The 13,850-nt window shown below is 37.1% G+C and overlaps 1 protein-coding gene across 3 annotated transcripts in view; it reads right to left on the bottom strand.

Annotated features, from left to right (window-relative positions):
- Positions 1–2,852: 2,852 nt before the first annotated feature.
- LOC127640107 (calcium-dependent secretion activator 2-like) overlaps positions 2,853–13,850 on the bottom strand; it is a 216,752-nt gene continuing 205,754 nt past the window's right edge. For all 3 annotated transcript variants that reach the window (XM_052122508.1, XM_052122507.1, XM_052122509.1), the window contains 3 exons: positions 9,756–9,863; positions 4,025–4,129; positions 2,853–3,715 (listed from right to left, as the gene is read on the bottom strand). In XM_052122508.1, the coding sequence (XP_051978468.1) occupies positions 3,545–3,715; positions 4,025–4,129; positions 9,756–9,863 (384 nt within the window). In that variant the 3' untranslated portion in view covers positions 2,853–3,544. The remainder of the gene's footprint in view (positions 3,716–4,024; positions 4,130–9,755; positions 9,864–13,850) is intronic.

Here is a 13,850-nt window from a genome sequence, read left to right on the forward strand (position 1 = left end):
TGTGTGTACTTGTTCTACACACTGTCGTGGGTGACTAACTCAAGAAGGGGCTCTTTATTACCACGCGCGTCTTCTTGTTCAACTAAAGCGTTTGGCGAATCTCCGGTTCCCTCGCGACTCGATGTGACATCATTTTACTTCGCGCAAGATGACAGGCGCGCGCTCTGCTGCTGGGGTCACTGCATGCATCATGTTTGTCAACATTTGACATATGAAAATTACACCGTACCTTATTTAATTCTAAGCTATTTCAAACTCGAAGGATTGCAGCATTTTGGTGCATGCGCTTGTGGACTTGAATAATAACACTTTAATTAGGATGTCGACTTTTTACTGCGTTTTCATCATTATGAGTGAAACCCGAAGAGTGCGTGACGCTGTAGTAACACAATAAAGACTGAAGAACACCGAATTGACTTGTATATTATGGACACGCAAGCTGTCAAGGCCAACTGCACTCAATTTGACATAAACCTTAAATTGTATTATTTTTGTATTGAATTATTTAGGACTAAGCATAACATTCAAATACACATATAAATTGTACAGGATAATTATAAAAAAATAAATAAAAAAACATTCATTAGTCATTAGAGAACATTCACGCGACCAGTAGCTATGATTTGTATTTATTTTTAAATATTTTGCAATCTTGTTTTGTAATGCATGTTTACATTTTATTTTATTCAAATGTATTATGTATTTTATCGATTTGCTTCTTTATTATTATAGTCTTATTTATTAAAAAAAATATTGAGGAAATAATCGTGAACTGGATGATTTCTTTCACGCGCCACTTCACGCGCACATGAAAATATGAAAAGCTAAATAAAGGCTTTATTTCGCATTAGATCTATGACCTTCGTTTCCAAACACAATCCCATGAGGACATTTCAACTGGGAATTGTGCGCCAAACGAGAGGTATTTACAGCAAAACGCCTCCAAGGACCTGAGATCATGCCACGAGTAGAGAATGAGAGTCGCGCGCAAAAGCAGAAATGAAAAATACTGATGACAATACCTCGATGCGAAGAAATATTTCTTCGGTAAAAAAAAAGGTAACACATTGGCTATAGACAATTAGGGCGTTGAGGACATATATTCTTTAAATATTTTTATGTTTAGCTTACCTGTTCTGAAATGTAGGTACATTAGGCTATTTGGCCATTATTGATTTGTTTGTTTGTTTTTCATAATGGCTAAAAATAATAATAATAAAAAAGCGATAAAATGATCATGTTTGTGTTTTCAGACCGACTTTAGAACATGGCTAATTTTGACTGCTGTTCAACTGGAAACAGATGGGTGTCAAATAACCAGCAATTTGGAGCTTTTTCAGATAATCAGTAGTCGCGTCTCTGTTGTCATATGCCGCTTCTCAGATTCCTTCAGCTGCGTTGATGTAAAACGAGAAAATAAAGTCCACTGTGATGATATCACGGCATAAATGCGTTTTAATATTTGTTTCTTTTCCGATATGATGTTACGTGCTGTTCAAATATTTAGTGTCGTGTGACAAAATGTAAGAAATATTCTGCTGATAGCCTATTTGTGTATTTATTTTCCTGTTCCGTTTTCAGTAATACCCTATTTATGTGGTTCGAAATATATGCGATTTCAAATTAGCCCATATTTTCACTACAAAATCCCGATGAAAGTAATGCAATTAATATGAATTGGCATAGAGATCGGGTTTTACATCTGCAATTTCTTCAGTTTTTTCATGATTAACCCCCCTCACCCCTCCCAATGGTATTTTAAATAATGTCTCTGATGAAGACAAGGTTGAATCGAAATTGCAATAGTAAACACCGAAATGCAAATGATTTTAAATTGTGCATTTTAAAATAATAATAGCTTTTATGACAATTAGCGGTAAAAAAAAGAAATAAAAGGTATTACTCTTTGAAGCACGGACAATACATTTTCTCCATCTTATTTGAACTTTTCTTACTATTATTATTGCCGCCTTGTTTTGTGTAAATGTCTGTAAATAATCGAGACTATAATGGTGCATTTATAGTAAGCTATTATTCTAGTGAACTTTTATATTCTTATGCATGGCTCCATTTATGTCTTTATAATTAGTTTGAATTAATGCACAGTAAAGATGAAGGTCATTTAACGTGCTATAATAACAGATGAACAGATCAGAACAAACTGCACATGCGGGTTTAATATGAAAACCAATCATTTCCTATATATTGTATTGATTAAAACCAAGTTAAAACAAAAAAAAAAAAAAAGACTTTTAAAAATACTGATTGTCTAAGTAGGTTATATTTTGGACATTTATAATATAATCATTTCGCGTTTCTTATTCTTTGTTTAATATGGGTTATGTTTAATACATTTGGTAGTTTCTACAGAAAATATATCTGGTCTTCAGATTTTAGTGCATTAAAACATAATGCAACTCTGACAAGTTTTGACATGTTCAAATTTCATATTCAAATACAACCACTTTATGCATAATGTTGTGCATCACTCCCAATGTTACTTTTTTTTTCAATTTATTTATGGCCTAATATGTTGAGTTAGTACAAGTATATATGATACACATAAAAAAAAAAAATTATATGGAGCTGTCTTTTGACTAGAGTCTTCAAGAGATGTCTCTGAAGTTATTTTTCCATTTTTCTAAGGATTACTTTCAACATAGTTTACATAATTGTGCATGAACTGTTTAATGCAGCCCTTCAACAAATCTATTTATTTAATTTGTGTTCATTATTATCATTCATGCATGTCAGATAATGTTGTACATGTAAACAGAAGTACACATACAAATAACAGACCAGAGAGGTGACATTAAAAACACTTTAATTCTAACACTTAAAAGATACCTGGGCAAACTCAGGTGCACAAAGACAATAGAAATATACAACTCTTTTTTTTTTTTAATCAATGGCATATTCTTTCATCTGCACCTAGTTGGACATTGACAACATACTATACAGGATACACTCAACTGTTACTAATACAGAAGGATCTTAACTTGAACTCAGAGCTATTGTATGGAACAATGTCACAATTTCATTGAATAAACAGTGAACAACAAGCAATTCATCCATCATATAAGGGGTTTTAGCCTGAGGTTCCCAAGCTGATGCAAAACACAGCAAAACAAGCAAATATTATTTCCCTCACAGTCTGTATTTCTAGCTTTCACACAATTTCTACGATACACTTACAAACCCATATCATTGGTTGGTCCTTTATGTAAACATTAGTAAAATTGTGCCTACAAGTGCTTCCTGCTATCGTTTCGGACAATCATGGTTCGAACCTGCCTCATTACGCTACGGACCACCATATCACCACACATCAACTACAGAACGACAGAGACACAGACATTGGATCTGTCTTTAAGTGGCCAATGAGAGTTTTATACAAGCATGGTGACATCGGTATACCGCAGCTTAGACAAGAGGGCAATTTAGCACTGGCTGGGGAGCATAAAGCTAAGCTCCAATCAGTAGAGCTGGAATTTGGCCTCTTCGTATTGACTTTGAGATAATGACTACCCGTGAAGGTGGGACATTAACCCTCCTCTTCATCGCTGTCCCGCATGGTGATGCCCTGTAGGCCGTCGGAGGCAGACACAGCCGCCGTGGCTTCCTCGATAGTGAGGCGGTTGTAAACGGTCTCGTAGCTCTTGTTGTTCAAACTGCCGTCCAGCACGCCCTGTAGACGAAAGTCACGGTATGACTTCTGCACAACGAAAACAGAGGAAAAAAAAACAAGCAAATACGCATTAAAAAAAATTTGTAGCAAGTAGTTAGTAAGCAATGAAATAGTTTAAGGTTAATTTTACATGCTAAAATCACTTTTGGCTTCTGTTTATAATTGTACATCAGGGATTTGTCTGAAACGGCACTTGTGTACCTATAAATCTCTTATTCTCATCGTAATGGAATTCCTTGTGCAGCCAAGCTGAACTTGACACTCTTGTCATGGTCAATTAGCATCAATAGAATTTATAATAATAAACTTCTTCACTCTGTATTCTCTCTTTTTTACCTTGACAATCTTGATGAGAGTTTTGAGTTGGTAAACATGCAGCTGCTGGTCAGGCCTGTCCGTCAGCCAGACACAAACTGCCTTCATGAAAGAGTTGTACCATTGCTGTGAACATGAGAAAAAAAGAAAAGCCTTGACTTAAAGGGGACATCAAAATGTGATGCAAAAAAAAAAAAAAAAAAAAAAAAACCCTCTCTGCAGATCCAGCCCTTAAGAAAATAAAAAGAAGTGACCTACCTATACAGGGCATAAAAAAGCTGCATTTGGTAAATATCAAAATATCATTTTATGTGTTCCTCCCACAATTGTGCCTTGAAAATGTTCAAATCCACACACTGAATTAATACGTTTAGCAGGCAATGTTATTTCTAGAAACATGTTCAATTAAATCAATTACTTTTATAATACCCAAAGCTTCATTTATTATACGATTCAGTCTGCTAAATACAACCCTTTTATCAAAGCTGTTGCAAGAAAATGATGATTACCTATTTAATAATCACATTAAGATTCTAATTTATTAATTTCTTGCTCATTCCTGAACTTGCTGTTAGTATCTTCTCTTGCCCCAAGTATCATGAGGTCACCTTCACACATTATAATAAACTGATTACAGCTAAAGATGCTGAGCCTACTAATTACAGGGCTAACTCTTGAATCTGTGTGTGAAAGGGGTCACTATGTGCACTCAACAATGTGCACTAAAACGTTTTTGTTATTCTGTGCACATCCAAGGACACCTTGTTTAGCGATTCAGAAGTCCGGCCTTTCTGTGATATGACATTACACAGTTTCATCAAAACGCTAAATGGACAAGACAATCATAACAGATTGACAGACATTAGATATCATGACACAATATCATGTGGAAATCATTATCTCAAGTTGTTGAAAGTTAAGATTTGATATTCACTCGACAGTCAGAGTATGATCTTATGCATTTGTCTGGAAGCACACACAAGCAAGACTACATTGTATAAGGCCATAGCATCATCCATTTCTTTTTTAAATATCACTTGGTGGCATCACCAGGCCTGCTTTCATTGAACCTCCCTTGTATCTTCTTGTAATTTGAACCTTATTTGCAATAAAGCTTTACTTAAAGCACATTTGCTTTCAAATTTGCAATGGCCGCATAAATGATTCCAAACAGTGCAAGAGTAATCAATAAAATACGCATCTCCGCTCGTTAATGGAAAATGGGCAAAACTGAAAAATGAGATGTCACTTAATTGAAGCACTTAGGCTGGCTGGGGGAAACAGATGACAGTGGCCTAATTGTGGAAGGCGAAGGAACGGCGATGCATTTCTCCATATCAGCGGTGGCCAGACGAATCTCCGCCCCGAATATCGGCAATCACACGCGTAAGTGTCCACTTGTCTGGTTCATTAGGGAGGCAAGGGAGGGCAGACTCAGCACCTGTGACCAGGCCGAGGGCCATGGCCACTTGCTGTGCAGTCCTCATCACTTCCTTAATCACAGTGATTTACTGGCTTAGACAAACAGACTGCAGCCTGCAAGGGCATGTGGCAACTGATTTTCTTATTTCCACAATGCATCGTCACTCGACTGCAGTGGTACACAACAATTGTTGGCTTGGTGTACACAAACTTCTAGATCAATTAAAAAAGAGCCAGAGGAGTGTGCAATTACACGCAAATGTAGAAGGAAATATAGGGGAGACTGGGGCTAGTTGCCACACAGGGAAGTTGTCACAAGGGCTATTTCACAGTAACAAAAAGATTGAGTCAAAAGTCCAATTGCACAAAGGTGTGTTTCCTCTAGCAGAGGATTTGTATGCTAACCCTAACCTTAAACCCTCTTAAATTAGATCAAAATGTCAAATTTTCACTATAATGATATTTTTGTTATAGATTTTTGGCGAACAAGCGGATATTATCAAACTACACTGGCAAATAATAAGGTATTTTGTGTGAAGGTCAGGTTGGGGCAGGCTGTCACATGTTTCTTTTTCTTTTTAATGTCATAGAGTGCGCTCCGTTCAGAAGTGATCACCCCTAAGCCCTATTCCCTTCGAAGACTTTAGCATTCAGTGTGAGAGCTTTGGAGGGCTGAAAAGTGTGGGGCTCAAAAATAAAATAATTTATTAACAATAAATATTCTGAACTCATATTTTCAGTCGTTATTATTGGAAATTCTGACTGGCACAAACTTACAGCATGACTAGGATGACTGTTCTCCCTTTGAAGTGCGCAACAAAGGCATCAGTTGAGCAATTTAGAATGCAGAGATAGATTTATAGAATTTATCAATTACAATATTTCTTGGCCAAAACGAACCTTTTATATTTTAGTATTTTTTGTGCGTTACCTTTTCAGTTTTTTATGTTTTAAGGATTTGTTCTCCCCCCCAAAAAAAAATCTCTCATCATTTACTCACAGTTCTGCAAAACACAAACGAAGATTTCGAGAAAAATATCTCCATACAATGCAAGTGAATGGTGACCAGAACTCAGAAGGTCCAAAAAGCATATAAAGGCAGCACAAAAGTAATCCATAAGACTTCAGTAGAATCATGTCTTAAAAGTTATATGATGGGTGTGGGTAAGATACAGATCAATATCTAAGTCCCTTTTCCCTGAAAATCTACTCTTTCACTTTCTCTTCCATATCCAGCCAACTACTGGTTGGGGCTGTTCAAAGGTGGAGACTGATAGTAAAAAAGGATTTAAATATTAATCTATTTTATCCCACACCTGTCATATTGCTTCCGAAGACATGGATTTAATCACTGGAGTTGTAAGGATTACTTCTGTGCTTCCTTCATATGCTTTTTGGACCTTCTGAGTTCTGGCCACCATTCACCTGCATTGCATGGACCTACAGAGCTGAGATATTCTTCTAAAAATCTTTGTTTGTGTTAAGCAGACAAAAGAAAGGCATACACATCTGGGATGGCATGATGGTGAGTATATTATTAGAGAAGTTTTTTTTGGGTGCACTGTTCCTTTAATTATTTTTGTTTCATAATGGCTTTAATTTTGCTGAAAAGCCTATAATAGGCATTTTACTGCTGGCGTAGATTTGAAGGGAGGCTTAGACTTTGTTTTAGATGATGGTGGGGACACGTTCCTCTATAGCACTGGTTTAATGGCAAGTTCCTTTATGCCAGCTTACTCCATATAGTGTGGCAAAATCTTAATTGACCGAATAGCTAACCTCCAAGAGATTCAATAATTTGAGTGAGAACAGATTAGGTGTTTCGAAACAGATTGATGAATTTGCAAACTTATAAAGTGTTGTGCAACACCACAAATGTGCACACAAACACACACAAAGGCCGTTTGATGAGGAAGCTTCTGTGGTGACACGCAGCGACCTCGCTCTCGGTGCTCTCTCCTGGTGCATGACAGTGTGTGTGTGACACACATTAGGGGCTGCTGGTGTGCGGGGCACATCTATTCTGCTCGCCTGTTTCCATACGGCACCATCACCAAAGGTGTAATAAATCGAGAGGTGGTATCAAACACTACATCTCTCCAATCTGGCTCAGAATAGAATGTTTTCAAAGCCAATCTGGTCAGGAGTTACTAAGGTATGACGGTTGTATGAGCATGTGTGTACTGCTGCAAAGTGTTTGTCATACTGTATCTGAAATTGCGTTCCTTGAAACAATAAACAGCTTATTCTAAACAAAATGAAAGGGACAGTTCAACCTTATTTAATACAAAACCCTATGACTTTCTATCTTCTGTGGAACACAAAAAGAGATGTTAGGCAGAATGTTTAGGTTCTTCAAAAGTTTTTCTTGTGTTCCATGGAAGGACACACACTAGGAATGACATGATGGTCAGTAAATTATGAAAGAATTGTAATTTTTGGGAGAACTGTTCCTTTAAGGAGGCAAGTACACCTGCGGGGACACACACACACACACACACACACACACACACACACACACACACACACACACACACACACACACACACACACACACACACCGTTGGTCTACCTATCATTATGAGGACTTTCCATAGACATAATGACTTTTATACTGTACAAACTACAGATTCTATCCTCTAAACCTAACACAACCCCTAAACCTAATCATCACAGAAAACTTTCTGCATTTTTACATTTTCAATAAAACATTGTTTAGTATGATTTTTAAGCGATTTGAATTATGGGGACACTAGAAATGTCCTCATAAATCACATTTATAGTATAATACCCTTGTAATTACTAATTTGTAACTTACAAAATTGTCCTCGTAAATCACAAAAACATGCACACACACACACACACACACACACACACACACACACACACACACACACACACACACACACACACACTTCGCTTCAGCATTGTTTGAAAGTAAACAGGTCAACAGGAGCCCTGATTGAGTGCTCAGGCACTGGAAGCGGTCACAGTGTGCTGATGAGTGCTCTTGGTGAGGCCTCGTTGCTTGTTCTTACAAAAACTTTCACCACCCCCTTTCATAGTTCACAATACCCACAGATGAGGAGAGGGACTAGAAACATGGCAAAACTATCAATTAATTTAACAACTTTTAAATACATATCTAGGGTTAAACATATTTCTGAAATAATATTATTTATGTAGAATACATTTAAAACATGATTTATGTTTATATGCATGTTTGTTTGTGTTTGTGACAGCTGATGGGCCCCATAAGTCATTGCAAGGGAGAAATATGTGGTGCTGGGTGTATGATTTGTGTGCAAAATTGAAAAATGAAATGAAATATCGACTTTACTTGAGTGGAAAAGTGTTTCAGAATATCACTAATGTAATAGTAATGTGATTACTTTTCTATGAAGTAATCAGTAATCTCAAGTTGTAATTGGTAATCTGAAGAAGTAATTAGTCATTTGTAGTAGAGTATTTGTTTTAGTTACCCACCACTGCCTAATAATGTACACATAAAAAAAAAAAATCACATAATAATGTTGCCAAGTGGAGAAATTTAATGTAATTTAACTCAAGTCAAATTGGATGTGGTCATTTTAAGAACCGACGTTTTGCAACACTGCAGTTTTGTGACACCTGCTTTCCGACACTCTCTTGTGTTAGAAACGTGAGAGCATACATTGTGCAAGAGAGCTCCTGATTTGGTTCATCGGTTGAGAATTCTTTGGGTAAATATCACATTTTACACAAGATGCTTATAAATTGTAAAGATGTCCACAAGAGTCGTATGGTAAAATTTTGTGTTTGTTATTGATCATTTTTGATGGATGCATATGGATTGCATGCATGTGTAGTTTGACCACGTCTTGGTGCACATGCAAGGACTGGGAATGTACATTTAAAATTAATCATATCTTATGTAATGATTTATAGCCCAGTGTGTTTTCCAGTTTAGTGAAAAAGTTTAATACACGTTATAATGTGAAAATATGAGAATTTTATTGTTTTAAACTGTTATACATGTCCTTAAAGCCTGGTTAAATCATTTAAGCAAGTACTTAAATGCATAAAATACTGTGAGTGTTTAAGCATGTAATAAGTATTTGTTGAAGCATATGGGTAGGCTAATGCCCTGTTTGTATTTTCATGTAACATGAGCCTCTACCGTATTTCTTTTTAATGATTTTTAATTGTGCTGAAATTCAGTGAATCATTTTTGTTCAGGAAGGATCTTTTAAGATCAGGAATTATGGCAAATTTTCTATATTAGCAATAAACTGATGCATCTGAAAGCAGTCATGTGGGAGCACATGAATTGATCTCGGCAGGAACTTACGTCAAAGATTTTCTCAGTGTACATCTCATCGCTCACACGGTCTCGCAGAATGTCCTGGTTCTGCCTGAGGAAGGTAATGTAGGTATCTGCTAGATCCATACCTGGTTTCTGTCATTGGAAGTAAGTGAGAGACTTAATGACATGTTCATTAGCTTCATTAATTGTGAGCCTTTATTTTAACAGTTTTAGGATTGCAAAGCAAATATGACCAACAAACATGCAGATAATTCATATAGAGTTACTTTATCCTTTTTACATTCTTTAAGGTACACTCACTTTTTCCACCAAAAACGTTTCAAACCAAAAGAAATGGATAGTAATTTTGACAAAAATTAGACAAAGACTTAAGAATTCACATTAGTTAGGGCTGCGTATCGATACAGATTTTCAGATTTGTCTTAATTTTGATTCATAAGCTTTCGATTCAATTCCGATACAATTTGATTCTGATTTATTTGAGTATCTCATAATAAGCTCTCTATTATCGGACACTTGTGTTTTCAAAATAAACTAACCAGGGGTAACAAGAACACCTACAAATAGGGTATTTCTACAATTGCATTGGTAACGGAAAACCTTTCTTCTGCATGATGACAATAGGTCTCAGTATGAAGTCCAAGTTCACTGTCGTAAGAAACATTCAGCAAAAAAAAACAAGTCTCAAAAATTACTTAGTGCACCTTTAATGCAACCATTACTTTCCTTCTTTGTTATGTCGAGCAAAGACAAACACCAACACACTGACTGTTTGCCACGACCACCGACTTTACCTACTGGAAGAGTGTTTACTGAAAAATGTTTAAGAAATAATGTGTGAACTTATTTAAAAAAAAAATAAACATATCAAAAAAGCACCAGTGACACTTAAACCCTGCTAAAAGCAATCCTTTTACCTGAGGAAAACATTTCTATTCACGCTGGTGGTGTTAAGACACGAAAAATGTCCAAATAGTGCTGTAATTGCTGTGACACAATTCCCACCCATGACTTACCGGCTGATGTAGCTTGAGGGCTTGGAAAACCTCCCTTTTTTAAAAGAGAGACACCTGAACATCGGCTTCCTTTTATTGTATAGGCTTTTCACAGCTGAGCTCTTGTGAGTTTGTGTTCTGGTCAAATGACAACGATCTTTATTTGAATGATTGATATTGATTTTTAAAATAACAGGATTTTACTCTATGCCTATTTACAGTGGCTGTATGAAAAATGTATCTGTTGAAAATCAGAAAAAATGAATAGTAGTGTATTTTTATTTAAAACTACTGAATGAAAAAACAATGGTGAAAGCGCCCCCTCTGAAGTGAAGTTTTAATGAGTTTTCATTTATAATTTTATAATAATATTACACATTACACAAAAGCGGTTTTACTAAAGAAATGCGATTTACAGTTTATTCAGTGTTGGTCATTTTGATTCTTATAGCTGTTAAATTAATACAGTGTTATCTAAACTGCATAGTTCAGGCCCTGCTGTTATTTTTTTTTATTTTATTAAGATATTCCTAATGTACCAAGTTAGAAGGATCCCTTTATAATTTACATCATCAGATGACAGTGAATTTCTTTCATTTGTAAGCAAAAGGGACATTAGAACCAAAATATACCCAAATGAATCAGAATCTAATCAAGAGCTCATGAATCAGAATCGAATTAAATCGCAGAATCTGTATCGATAGTCAGTCCTCGTGACAGTAACAGTATTGATCAGTATTGAAGAAGCTACTTTGAAGATGAAGGAGCAATATTAAATGCCACTCAATGAATCTTTTATTTTTTAAAATGGTTCACGAGTTGTCTGAACAAACCAATCCACCAAACGAATGCGACTTCCCAATGTTACATACTGTATGAAAGGACATTTTAAGTGAACATGATTGAATAATACCCAGCAATGTAGCATTTTGTCACACTCCACTTCTGCATGTACAGCTTGTTACTTATGTATATAGCTGTTTTGAAAACAGCTGAACAACTGTAGTAGCTTGAATCTGTTAATGTGGCGTTAATCAAGCAACACGAAGACATTCAAAGCTTTTATTCAACACTCACTGGAGTTTATAACCTCCTGACTGCATACACAGTTGGCTCTACATACAGGTAGTTGAAACTGACAGCAGTTGATCAAGTATGACTGGGGTCAGGGAGTTAACTTCACAAGGACTTACTGTGTTGAGTAAGAGGAGCCTGACATGCACGCTTCATCGGCAAATACATATTATCTTATCATCAGCCGAAGTTAACATCTGTGGATGTCTGACTGAAGAGGAAGAATCTACCACTTCACTGAGTAGGAACAAGCATGACTTAGTACATGCATAGTGAAAAAATACTTGAACTACTGTATTGTTATCATGGTTGTCACCTGTGGCCCCACCGAATAGGCACACTTTCCTGCTACACAGTATGCAAAAAGCACGTTAAATTCAACCTGGTCTCAACAGATGAGTAATAGAGGTACTAAAACAAAAATGACATTCTCTATCACACAAATTACGAGTAAAACATTAGATTATATGTTCATAAACACATACTTTTCAACCTATCCCTCATATAATGCTATCTTACGACATCTAAACACATTTACTATAGTGCTTGACTTGTAAGGCGATGCATTTTAACGTTCGCATTACTTAAGGACAAGGGTTCAAGTCCTGAAGAGCATGAGAGTTGACGCATCAGAAAAAAGCATCATAGAAGCACCACAAAATGACATGGTTGATTCAGCAATTGGGTTTTTCATGTCACATGAAACTATCGGTTATGGTTAGGTTTACGGTTTTTAATCCCCTTTTCTCCCCAATTTTTTTAAAATGCCCAATTGAAACTACCTAATAGGTCCTTGTGGTGGTGCGGTTACTCACCTCAATCCGGAAGGTGGAGGACAAGTCTCAGTTGTCTCCACTTCTGAGACCGTCAATCCGCACATCCTATCACGTGGCTCGCTGTGCATGACATTGCGGAGACTCAGAGCATGTGGAGGCTCATGGTACTCTCCGCGAACCACCCACAAATTAATACGTGCCCCATTGAGAGCGAGAACCACTTAATAGCAACCACGAGGTGGTTACCACATGTGACTCTACCCTCCCAAGCAACCTGGCAAATTTGGTTGCTTAGGAGACCTGGCTGGAGTCACTCAGCATCAATACTTGCTGAGCTACCCAAGCCCCACGAGGTGCATTTTGTTGCTGTAAAACTCGATAGAGCATTAACCTTAAAAACTTTATCTGTTTCAGAGAACATTTAACTACATTTTTCACACCACACAATTGACATTTTACGTTGGAACTACTGCAATATATACATATATATATATATTTCTCTCCCGCACCATCTTCCGCAGTCGGCCTTTATCCCTCTTGGAGGCTTAATTAGCCTGATAAGGGACCGGGTGAGTTGAATCATGACCCTATTTTGTAGAAAATCAGTCACGTAATTTTCATGAGATCAGGGTGCCTGGAAAGCATTTATACAACACACCTGCATAACTACAGAACATTCTTCATCAACGCACGAGAGTACGTTCTTCACTGTATTCAGTACATACTATCAAAAGTACGGAATTTGGACATAATCCAAACCCACTTCCTTTCCTTCCACCTCTCTGACAGGATGACAAAGCCGTGTGACAAACAGGACCAAAACATGATCTTCTTGCTCGCACGAAACGGTCCTGAAAACGCCAACAAAGCCGTCGAGGGAGGACCCAGCCACAGGCCCGATCCGTCAGGTCAGACAATGCAATGGCAGTTGGGTGTGGGCCAGGGTGTGAGTGTATGAATGAATAAATGGAGAGGTGTGGGATGGTGCGATTAAGGCCAGGTTAATGACTGGTTAAGCGGAGCGGATAAATGTTGTAGATGGGAAACAGAGGAGAAAGGGAAGGAGAGACAAAATGCACAGTAATTACACAGATCTGCTAGCCTGGCTTCCTGCCATTGCCTTATTCACTGTCCAGGTGCAGGTGTGAGTGTATGTGTTTGTGTGTGTGTGTGTGTGTGTGTGTGTGTGTGTGTGTGCGGTACTGGAGTGAAGTGCGTGTGAAGTGTGTTTGAATAGCACGTTGGACAATCAGTAAGTTTGGAGTAAATACTTT

Source organism: Xyrauchen texanus, chromosome 49 (genome assembly GCF_025860055.1).
Source record: "Xyrauchen texanus isolate HMW12.3.18 chromosome 49, RBS_HiC_50CHRs, whole genome shotgun sequence".
NCBI lineage: Eukaryota > Metazoa > Chordata > Actinopteri > Cypriniformes > Catostomidae > Xyrauchen > Xyrauchen texanus.